The sequence below is a fragment of the Alligator sinensis genome, unplaced genomic scaffold, assembly GCF_000455745.1.
Source record: "Alligator sinensis unplaced genomic scaffold, ASM45574v1 scaffold862_1, whole genome shotgun sequence".
Classification (NCBI taxonomy): Eukaryota; Metazoa; Chordata; order Crocodylia; family Alligatoridae; genus Alligator; species Alligator sinensis.
In genome coordinates, this window is record NW_005842066.1 from 673072 (window position 1) to 684388 (window position 11317).

Consider the following 11317-nt stretch of genomic DNA (forward strand, 5'->3'; position numbering starts at 1 on the left):
AAAAACAATTTTTTGTTATCCTTAACTTGGGATGCCATCCTCAGCTCCATGGTAGCTTTGGCCTTTCTAACTGCCTCCCTACAACTGCAAGCTGAAGAGGCATACTCCTCTTTAGTAATTTCTCCGTTTTCACTGCTTATATGCCCACCTTTTTGCCCTTAGGCTGCTCTGGATTTCTCTGGTTAGCCAAGGAAGCCTCTTGGCCCCTTTCCCCCTTCTCCCCCGCATTGGGATCGTCTCCCTCTGTGCCTGAAGGATTCACTTCCTTAAGGCACAGCCACCCTTCCCAGGCTCCCATCTCACCGAAGCTCTTACTCTGCAGTGCGTCACTGACTAAATGCCTGAGCTCACTGAAGTCAGCCTTCCTAAAGTCTAGCACTTCCACCCTACTAGTTCCCTTTCCCACTCTACGCCTTATGGTGAATTCTATTATTTGGTGGTCACTATTCCCCAGGTGACCACTGATCTGTAGGTCCCCTACCATGTCATCCCTCATTGCCAGTACCAGGTCCAGTAAGGCATTCCCCCTAGTGGGACCATGTACCTCCTGCGTCAGGTGGAGGTCCTGTACGCAGGATAGGAACCTGCTTGAATGGTGGAAATTTGCTGTCTGTTGATGCAGCCGAATTCATATGGCAATGTTCAGTAATCACTGATCACCCATTTTCAGCACTCATCAATAGCCTTTTACATTTGCAAAAGCTGAAGTGAGAAATAACTACCCAACCAAGTCAACATTGAAAGTTTATTTAGAAGATTTGTACAAAAAATTATGTTATGAAATCCCCTGATCATCTTACAGAAGTGTCTAAGTTTGAACATAGTGATTCTCAACCAGGGTATCATGAGATCCTCTTAACGATGCCTATTAGCAACGTCAGACATGCAAACACATGATTCATAAGAAAAACCCAGAGATTTTAAATAGAAATTCACAATGTCAAAACCATTCTGACCTGCTGCCCTCTGAGTACTCTGCAACAGAAGAATTGCTCTGTTATTTTTGCATAGTCACAAAATGAGTGAAAGCTAAGAGCTTGCATTTTCTGAGGGGTGTGCAGAATCTACCATGGAGTACTTCCAAGTCAAAAGTGGCTGAGAACCTGTTTCAACAAAACCAAGACCAAACTTCTCCAGACTGGCAGACCCATGTCTCTGGAAAGCATGGGAGCCTTTCCTATGGTTTCATTCCTTCTGGCCCCCAGGAGAAGTTAAGCCAGGGGAAAAGCATACAGATGTTCTAAGAGCAATGTCTGCCTCCTTAGAGTCAGTTATTTTTCTCCTTCAACAGCTATTTTTGCTCTAGGAGAAAAAGCTTGAACATCTGAACACTTCTGGCTTTTACTGAAAGAGCAGAGATTCTCCTAGTAGAACTGAACATCTGTACATAGCTTAAGATTCTATCCATTATTTAGATCTCACTTTCGCCATTCCCCTTCAGGCTGAACAGTTCTAGAATCTTTTTCCTAATAGACATAACAAGAAAAATGAAAATTTGGTACTATCAAAAGTCATTTAGATGGGTTATGCTCATTTAAATGATGCAGAGTGTCATAGAGGTTCAAAAAAATGAAACAGATAAATCTGAAACATATTGTGTGTTCCAGGAAATTTTTTTTTTTTTTTTAAATCACCTGGTTTTCAATCTTCAATATAAACAAAATCCAATTTTATATTACTTGGCAACACTTCGACTCCTTTTGTTCCAGAACGTTTCTGCAGAAGATTCTTTTTTACAGGAAGGTTTCAGTACACAATCCCTTCCCATGGTAATATGATCATAACTCCAGGAACCACTTAAGTTTGCTGTGCTTGTTATAAGCTTAAATAATCATGGAGCAGTGGACTAGTTCATATACACTAACTGGGAAGGCAGGTGAGCAGGATTTCTGAAGCCCAAAGTTATCCAGCAAATAAAGCATGAAGAATTCAAGGCATCTCTTTACATATGACAAGGATGGAGAGACATCATAGTCTCTCCCTTCAAGACAGCATTGGGAAAGCTACATCTAATTTTTGACAAATGTTTTCTGTTATTGCACTGCCCAAGAGAGACAAAGAGGACCAACAAAATAGTGACAGGATTGGAACTGTTTTAAGGGGGTGGGGGAGAATTTTTTTTTTTTTAAGCATAATCTTGTTTAACTGCAGCTAAGCAATAAATAACACCTATGTTAGGGGTAGGCCACCCCTGGCACGTGTGGCAAAACACAGTACACAAAGACATTTTGCTTGGCACATGGGCCTTGGTGCAGATAGCAAGGAAAGGGCTTGGGCCCCTTGTGGCTCCCATGCCATCTGCCCCTAGCACACCAACATCTTACAAGTCAAAGTTATGGGTGTTTTGGCATCCTGCCCAAAAATGTTGCTGACCCCTGGACTATGTGAAAGTCTTAAATGCAAGAAAACTCAACCAAGAAAAAAGGAAGTATTGGTTCAATTAATATACTAGGAGTAGTATTTATAGATGGATGTGTAACACTTTTTGTAGCATTCAATCCAAAACTGAGGTTTACTAGACTCCCCAGAGAAGTTGCTCAAAGGCACGCTGCTTATATTATTGCAATCCTACAAGAAAACAGAAGAGGTGATTTTGCAAGCTTCCTGCCTCTAAGCATGGAAGTAGAGTATGCAGTTCAATAGTTAAGGCCAAACTAAGTTTGAATTTAAATCAAGGATTCAACTACTTCGGCATGTAAGGACAAAAGATACTACATATCCTCTCCAAAGCTACAGAAAGAATCTACTCTCTAGGCACAAAACTAATTTTTTAAGATTTCAAAAGCAAAGCTGTTATCTTGTGAGCTGTAATAGTTAGCAACAGATCCTCAGAAAATTTAGCAACCTGTGCAAGACTTTTTGTACTGGAAAGATCACAGTAATGAAACATAGATCTTTCAAGCTTCCCATATAGTTAAAAACTCACTGAATCCTCGCTGTTTTCAGAATTAGTGGTCATTTGTCACCCTTGTGTTTCACAAAAAAATTTCTTGCCACAAAAGCTGACCATGTTCTACAAAGAACGAACTACCCCCTTTCAAAACTACTGTAATTGCTTTTTGATTGAAATGAAAGCACTTACATCCTTGGCAAAGGTACCCTCTCTCAAAATGTCTACTGCCTTCCCATTGTTCCCCATGGGGGTGACACCAAGCACCCACAACTAAGATGCCAGCTTCCTTTGTTGTCAGGCCCAAAATCCTACTTGAGGGCAGCCTATCCTCAGCCCCACTGAGAACAACAGGGGGGGGGTGACAGCCATTATACAAGAGGGCAACTCTCCATGGAATTCCATATAAAAATGTTTTACTTGAGCAAGAGCTGAAGAAGATCATTATCTTTATTACTGAAAGATTCATTTTTACCAATAATCCTAAACACTTTAAGAAGTGCCTGCTGTACCAGCTGTACTGAAAAGGGAGGGGAAAAAAGCATGCACACTCAAAAGAATGTAGGAAGAGTAGAAGGTTTTGGCTGCTCTGCACCAGTGAAATTCAGGAAGCAACCACAGCATGCTGGTAAATCTGGCTCCCAGAAGTGGAGTCTTAAAGTTGATACTATGCATCTTTAAAAGCATTAGAAATTCTACACAACAGAATTCTCTCTAGGTTTCCAGTTTACAGTTTACATGTGACATTTTCTCTAAGCAAATATCAATTAAAATGTGCATATTAAAAAAAAACAAATGGAGTTTTAAGTTTGAAGTACACATTAGTAGTGGCTCTCAATGTTTTTAGTCTCAAGGCACCCCTCCCTTATCAGACTTATGGTACCCCCTCCATAACCTGTGTGAATTGCCCAGCACCTCATTTAAAAATGATTTTATTACAGGGCTTACCTCCTTGCAGGAGGGCAGGCAGTGGGGATGGGGAAGCACCTAGGCAGGGAGAGCCTGAGCCAGCCCTAATCTGTTTATTTCCTCACCACTTCCTCCGGCACTCTTCGAAGGATCTCGCTGCACCCCAGGGTACCCCAGCACCCTGGTTGAGAACCAACACATTAGTAACTTGAGCCTAAGAAACCGTAACAAGAATATTTTAAGTATTTCAACAACAAAGAAATATTACAAACCCACAAGCCACCCTGCCCTACCTTCTACCTAAAAATTAAGGTTAAGAAACCAAATACATTCAGGTCTAAAAATGCACAGCTGCCTAATATTCTAACTCCACTTTCCCTCTTAATATGTCTATCTTCAAGAGTCAGTGTAATTTGGTTTAAAATTACAAAGCCATCACACACTGTTAATAAATGTTATGTTTATAACTTAGCAACACCACAAGGCAAGCTGAGTTTGTTTGGCTACCCTAATTGTATATTCCATTCCTTACTTTGTTTGGTTCCTTTTCAAAGGTAAAAAAGGAAAGCAAGAATATTAAACTTAAAGCCCTTGTTAGCAACATTTAACAGTTAAATTTAAGGATTATAGGAGACAACTGCAGAATTTCACTTCCTGTTTGAAACTGTACTTTAAGACTTTCTTTTTCAGTTCAAGATTTAGCAGCACAATACAAAGATAAAAAAATAACGATAATGAAATGGATATGCTTTCAAAACACACACAGAAAATAAATACATGAAGCAGATATTAAGTACTAAAAAAACAAAACAAAACAAAAAACAATAACAAGGACAGAGTTATTTCCATGTCCCAAGTATTACAGTAAAGATACAAGAACATCATTGACAGACAAGGTTCCTTGGGTGAATTTGATATCTTTTATTAGACCAACCCAAATGGTTGGAGAATAATTATTAAGCAAGCTTTCGGGTTCAAAAACCCTTCGTCAGGCTGAGGAAGCTTCAGCAGTTGGTGACACACACCCGAAAGCTTGCTTAATAACTATTCTCCAACCATTTGGGTTGGTCTAATAAAAGATATCAAATTCAGCCAAGGAACCTTGTCTGCCTATGTCCTTAGACCAACACGGCTACAACCTAAACCCTAGAACATCACTGACACATTCCAGAAGTGAAGCAGCAAGTTTTCTAGATTCTGGATACACAGGTAAAGAGTCATCTTTAAAGATGTTTAATAGTAAGATAAATTAGTGTCTTGGACACCAATCCCCCAAGCCACTCTACAGGCACAGAATACTGAGATCCATGCAAAAGACAGCAATGCAAAGCCATTGCTATGAATGTTGACCAGAAAAAACAGTATTAGACTTTGGGGTAAAAGGGGCAGGAAAATCAATTCACACCCATCCTTGCCACAAGTTTAAGGTTATATCCTAAATATTCACAGATTCTAAATGTAAAGCTAGACTAGTTGAACAAAAGGAAGTTACTCATATATTCCATGTCCATTATACCAACACTGGCGTCAACAGTATTAAAGGAACTGTATTTACAAGTAACCTGTGTCACAACCCAAAGTTGTGGTTTTTTGTTTTTGTGTGCTTCGGCACCGCTAAATTATGTCCCCGCCAAATTGCAGCTCCTTTGCACAGTAGAGTTTTCTGCTGCAATAGAGAACCCGCGTGCAAAAACAGTATTTCCCGCCAGTTTGTAGCCTTCTTTGCATGGTGCATTTCTTTTGCATCATAGTGATGCATGGTGCAAAGGAGTTTCTGCCATTTGTATTTAGATTCGCGCCACATTATTGGCCGATCCTAAATTATGCACACGTGGCGGCTAGCGATTGGCTTGCTAGCCGTATAAAGAGCTTGGGAGGTTTCCGCCCAAGTTGGAGAGAGAGCGAGCGAGCAATTGGAGTTTGGGAGAAATAGCGTGAAGATTTCTAAGCGCCGCTAATCCCTTCAAACCCAGCTTCTTTTTCTCCTTAAGAGGGCAATAGAGGGCCGACTTACCGAACCCACGGAGTCTTAACAACTCCGGGGGCCTATTTACCGAACCCATGGAGCTTCAACCACTCCGGGGGCCAAACGACCTCTAGCCTCTCCCCGTCGCCGAGCGCAATCCTAAGACATATCCCTTTCCTTTGAAACTACCGAACCCGCGGAGCTTCAACCACTCTGGGGCCAATTACCGAGCCGAACCCGCAGAGCTTCAACCACTCCGGGGTCAATTGTCGGAGTCAGTCCTCTAGCGAGGACTTAAGCGGAGCTGAGCCTGGAAAACTGTCCAGCCTACTCCACGACCATCTTTGGTGTAAGTAAACAATCTTTTAATCAACCATTACGCGTCCGTAACTAATTCTAGCTCACCACCGGTCTTCTTCAACCCCGCATGCCCGGGCTGCTGGCCACAGCCCGCGTGCGCAAAAACGGGTCCGCATATCGCTCCCAGCTCGCACATGGCGACATGGACGAGATCGGGAGGCGGCCCGCACAACCTGATAAAACCCACAACAAACTTCCTCCATAGGTCCCAGAGAGGGAGGCCATGTGATTTATTCAAGGATGTCAGTGGCAGCTCCATGGAACTGAACTTAGGCCTCTCAGATTCCAGGTGGGCACCTTTAACAAATAGGCCATCTTTGGTCCACCAAATCCTCACCTCAAATCATTATTATATTTTAGTGGTTTTCAATGTGTGGTCCACAGACCCCTGGAGGTTCACACACTATTACTAAGGGGTCCGCAAAAGATTACTCTTGTTCAAAAGTGTGTGAATACGCACACTTACAATACAAAGGGGTCCACACACCTTCATTTGAAATTTCCAAAGAGGTTCTCACCTCCATTCAAAATTTGTTAGGGCTCCACAAATGGAAAAAAAAGATGAAAAACCACTGATCTAGTCTACTCATTCCTTTGCAATGTATTACTCTTGTCACACCAACGTTAACAATTCTTTTCCCTCTTTGATGCTTACCTGTTCCTGATTTCTGCAGACGTTTCACCTATTATTCTTTTACTTCTCACCCCAACATATAATATGTTAACTATTCTTCATGTTTTAACTGTTCAGGGCAGCGAATTTTATGTTTGTTTATTTGCTCGTTTGACGACTCACGACAAGGTTCTTGATATGAGTATATAGCATAATTTAGCTATGCTCTCAGCAAGGGGGGGATGTCACAACTCAAAGTTGTGATTTTCTTGTTTGTGTGTGCTTCGGCATCGCTAAATTCTGTTCCCGCTAAATTGCAGCTCTTTTGCACGGTGGAGTGTTCTGTTGCAATTAAGAACCCGCGTGCAGGAGCTTTTCCCGCCAGTTCTGTAGCCTTCTTTGCATCGTGCATTTTTTTTGCATTATGGTGATGCACGGTACAAAGAAGTTCCCGCCATTTGTATTAAGATTTCCACCACATTATTGGCCAATCTTAATAGAGGTGGGGGCTAGCTATTGACTTGCTAGCCGTACAAAAGGCTTGGGTAGTTTCCGCCCAAGTCGGAGAGAGAGAAAGCACGTGGAGTTTGGGAAAGGAGCATGAGGATCTCTAAAGGTTGCTGATCCCTTCGAACCCAGCTTTTTCCTTAAGAGGGCAACAGAGGTTTAATTTGTCGAACCCACGGAGCTTCAACAACTCTGCAGGACCTAATTTCCGAACCCTCGGAGCCTTAACAACTCCGAGGCACATAACCTCTAGCCTCTCCCCGTCGCCAACCGCAATCCTAGACGTATCCCTATCCTATGGACTTAACTGTCGAACCCACGGAGTCTTAACAGCTCCGGGGGACCTGGGAACAGAATGAAACCCACGGAGATTCAGCTGCTCCGAGAGAGAGAATTGTTAAACCCGCGGAGCTTAAACCACTCCGGGGTCAAGGAATCGAGTCTATCAGAGTCCTCCACCGAGAACTCAAGCGGAGCTGTGCCTGGAAAGCTGACCAGCCTACACCGCGACCACCTTGGGTGTAAGTAAATAATCTTTTCAATCAACCATTACGCCTCCGTGACTGATACTAGCTCGAGCGTACCATACCGTGCCACAGTTTTCTCCGGCCCCGCGTGCCCGGGCTGCTGGCCACAGCCTGTGTGCACAAAGATGGGCCTGGCTCGCCCCCGAGATCGGGAGCCGGCCCGCACAGTAGGCAAAACTATTTGGTGCAATTCTTCCAAAGGGAGGACTGGGAGGGAAGAGAAAGGTCAAAACTGTGTAATCCCAGGGGTAATTTAACAGCTTTAAAGCTCTATCACAAGTAGCTGTATGTTAAACATGCCCATGGAGCAAAACTAACACAGAAAACAAAATTCTTGAAGGATTCAGATTTCAACTCTTGGCACTGAAGTTCCATTTATAAACAATATAGAAAAGATGAACAAGCATCATGAAAGGCTAAAAATTATACTTTCAACTTTAAAACCAACTTATTGCCTACCAAAAAAATCAAAATTACTTCTTTAAGGGCACAGCAAATATAACAACCACAAGGACTAAACTCAGGGCCTTTGCATCTTTATTAAAAACAAACAAACAAAACCCCACACATGAGCATCAACTACATGAGCTCATGGACCAAACCTATCAGCTTAAATCCAGCAGCAGACACAAAATTATATTTGTGGTCCAGCCACTAATGGGAGAACAGGGGTGCTCTATGTCAAGCAAGACTTATACAGAGGCTGAGTAATAATTGAGTCAAATTATTGGTTAGTATATGTGAGCAGTCTTTAAAAAAGAAAATCAAAGTCTCAAATCATAGTCACTGAAAATATCCAAGTTACCAAAGAGGACTCCAAAAAGCCACATCACTACTTCACAATAACCTTGACAGCTTGCAAAATACCATGATGGCTTAAGTGTGACAACATTTTATAAAGTCACATTTGGCCATCACTCAGAATGTGAAATCCCCTTGTCAGTGGGAGCTACACATTTGGGTCAATGTGGCACTCACAGCACACTCTAAAAAAAAAAAAAAAAAGAGGCCAATTGGAATCTTTCAAAGTTGAGCAACAAAGAATTGTGCAAAATAGCTTTCATTTTTAAAAGTTCGCAACATTTGGAGTTATAAAGTTTATTCTCACCACATATTTTGAAGGTTAACAGGTAAAGTTGTCCGAGAACATGGGAACTGCCATATAAGATCAGAACATCTAGTCCAGAGGTTCCAAACGTACAGCCTGCAAGCCAGATCCAATACATAGGTCTTGGACTGACCATGTGTGCCATATGCAGCACGTGAGCTGGTCTGGCACATAGGCTGAACCCAGTCCTACATACAGGCGCTGCCTGTGGCACAGGGGGGCCAAGTCCAGGAGGTGTGCTGCAAGCAGTATCCCACCAGATCAGACCTGTGCATTGGATCTGGGACTCGTCTGAACTGGGCTGTGCAAAAGCTACCACATACAGTGCATGCTCCATGTGGTTCCCCTGCACCGCATGCAGTACATGCCAACTCTGCTCCAGAGCATGTGCTGGGTCAAATGCCTGGTTCCATCTTTGCTCAGGGTGTAGACGTGTTTTCAATGGAGTAAACTGAACCTGTATTGCACAAAAAAACAGAGCAGACACATGATGCACAGCCTTATATCAATGCAAGATACCCTGGAGCTGTCCCTCAGACAGACTGATGTATTAACCAGGTATTTTCTCCACTAGACAGTTTCATCACTGGGTAGCTGTTTGTTTAGTGCAAACCAATTCCCCTGCCTCCTAGCAACAAGGTGCTGTAATAGCACCCACTATGGGCAGCTACTTGGGAGAGCTGGTCCTGTTACTGCTTTTTATTAGAAAGTAAGTTTATTCCAGAGTGAAATCCAAAGCCAATTATTCCACAGTAATCATGTCTTGTATCCTCATGCTTAGGTTTGTCACCTGCCTTTTTCTGCAGCGAGAAGCAAGATAGATACATGACTGAGAGCCTGTAATGGCATCTCAGGGGTCTCCCCAACATGTGCCCAAAGGGACAGAAATTACTTCCATGATTCACTGAGAAAGGAAGATAGCATAGCTAGGCTTACTGCAGCACAAAGAATCATGGGATATGCACTCAAAAGTCTGTCACACATGAGTGCAGCACCAGCATGAGGACATAGTAACTGCCATGTAGCCATTCACACCCTGATAAAACTAATCCCCATGGTCAGACATGGATACCAATCCCCCATACTAACTCTTCTGGTTAGACACCCCCAAAGTGTTTTGTTGATATCAAATGGTTCTATTAGAGTATGTGAAATGATCACCTATTTTGTATCATCACTTAGTTAGTACAGGACTGTCCAGCTTCTACATAGCTGGCACCCAAATGCCCCATGGGCCTTGTCTGCAGGAGCCACACAACCTGTGGACTGCACCAGGCAAGCCCTGGGCCCCCTGGTCCGCACGCTGCACAGACACCCTCTACCCCACACTGCTGCACCGCACGCCCACCGCTCCCCTAAGCAGTGCACTTCATGCCTGGCATGAATGCTCCAGCAGCACAACATGAGCTCCTTCCCTCCACTTCAGGCACATGGCCCCAGGCCCACCCCACCCTCAGCTTCCTAGGTTGCAATGCTGTACTGCCCCATCTGGAGCAGGGGCAGCAGCCAAAGCCAGAAGGGGGAGGGGAAGCCCAGACACTCTTTTTGCAGCTGGAGCAAAAGAGCAAGTGACAGGAGCCCAGAGACCATCATTTAACCCCTCAAGGGGCATTTGGCCTCAAGGGCTGCATGTGGCCCATGGGCCGCCGGTTGCACAGCCCTGACTTAATAGAGTAACATCTATGGATTGTTTCTGACCGATACAAATGATGTCAAACAATAAAGTCTTTAAAAAATATATATGCATCTCTCCACAGTGCTCTACAGTAGGTGCTGTGCATAATCAATGCAAAGCTTCTCTGGTTGTCTGTGTCGCACACAAGCTATTATGTACAAATCGAGGGGTTAGGTATGATGTGGCTAATTGCTGTCTTTATGCTACAATGCGCTTAATAATACTTGGTCTGGAGGGCCAGAAAGGAAGCCAGATCAGAACACATTTCTATGCAGTGCGTCTGCTCCCCGCCGTCCTGGCCACATGCTAGGTCCAGCGCCTCTCCACGTTACCATCGCTGTAAAAAAAATGGGAACTTTTCCACCGATGGCTCCCACCCCCTGGGGAACAAATAGCTATTACAGAGGGAAAACCACCCTGACTACAGACCACCTCATAGGCCCATTCAAGTGACCAAGCCCCATCCAAGCAGCAGAGCCGAGGGCACCGCAGCCTGCCAGCTGCCTCCAACTTTGACCCCTTGGCCCAGAGGACGCGGACACCACAGAGCAACCGCCACGCTCCTGGGCACAGCCCAACACATGGTGCTGCGGGAGCTGGACAGGGGACCCGAGGCCCGCAGGCTCCCCTTGGAGGGGGGCAGCAGCACGAGGAAGAGGAGGGCACCCACCTTCCTGTCAACCAAGGATGGAGGCCGCCCAAAGGATGGGGCACTGCGGCCCGGCAGGCCTCCCCTCCCCCGCGGCTCCCCGGGGCACCCCG

At 44.2% G+C, this 11317-nt stretch overlaps 1 protein-coding gene across 3 annotated transcripts in view; it reads right to left on the bottom strand.

The window, feature by feature from the left end:
- The window catches only part of KIF2A (kinesin family member 2A), a 103814-nt gene extending 92921 nt beyond the window's left edge, over positions 1-10893 (bottom strand). For 2 of the 3 annotated variants that reach the window (XM_025204008.1, XM_025204009.1), the window contains exons 1-2: positions 10780-10893; positions 8881-9337 (exon numbers count right to left, since the gene is read on the bottom strand). In XM_025204008.1, coding sequence (XP_025059793.1) covers positions 8881-9217 — 337 coding nt within the window. In that variant the 5' untranslated portion in view covers positions 9218-9337; positions 10780-10893. Of the gene's footprint in view, positions 1-3838; positions 3998-8880; positions 9338-10779 lie in introns of those variants that run through there. The other variant, XM_025204013.1, reaches the window with a different exon arrangement.
- Positions 10894-11317: the final 424 nt, after the last annotated feature.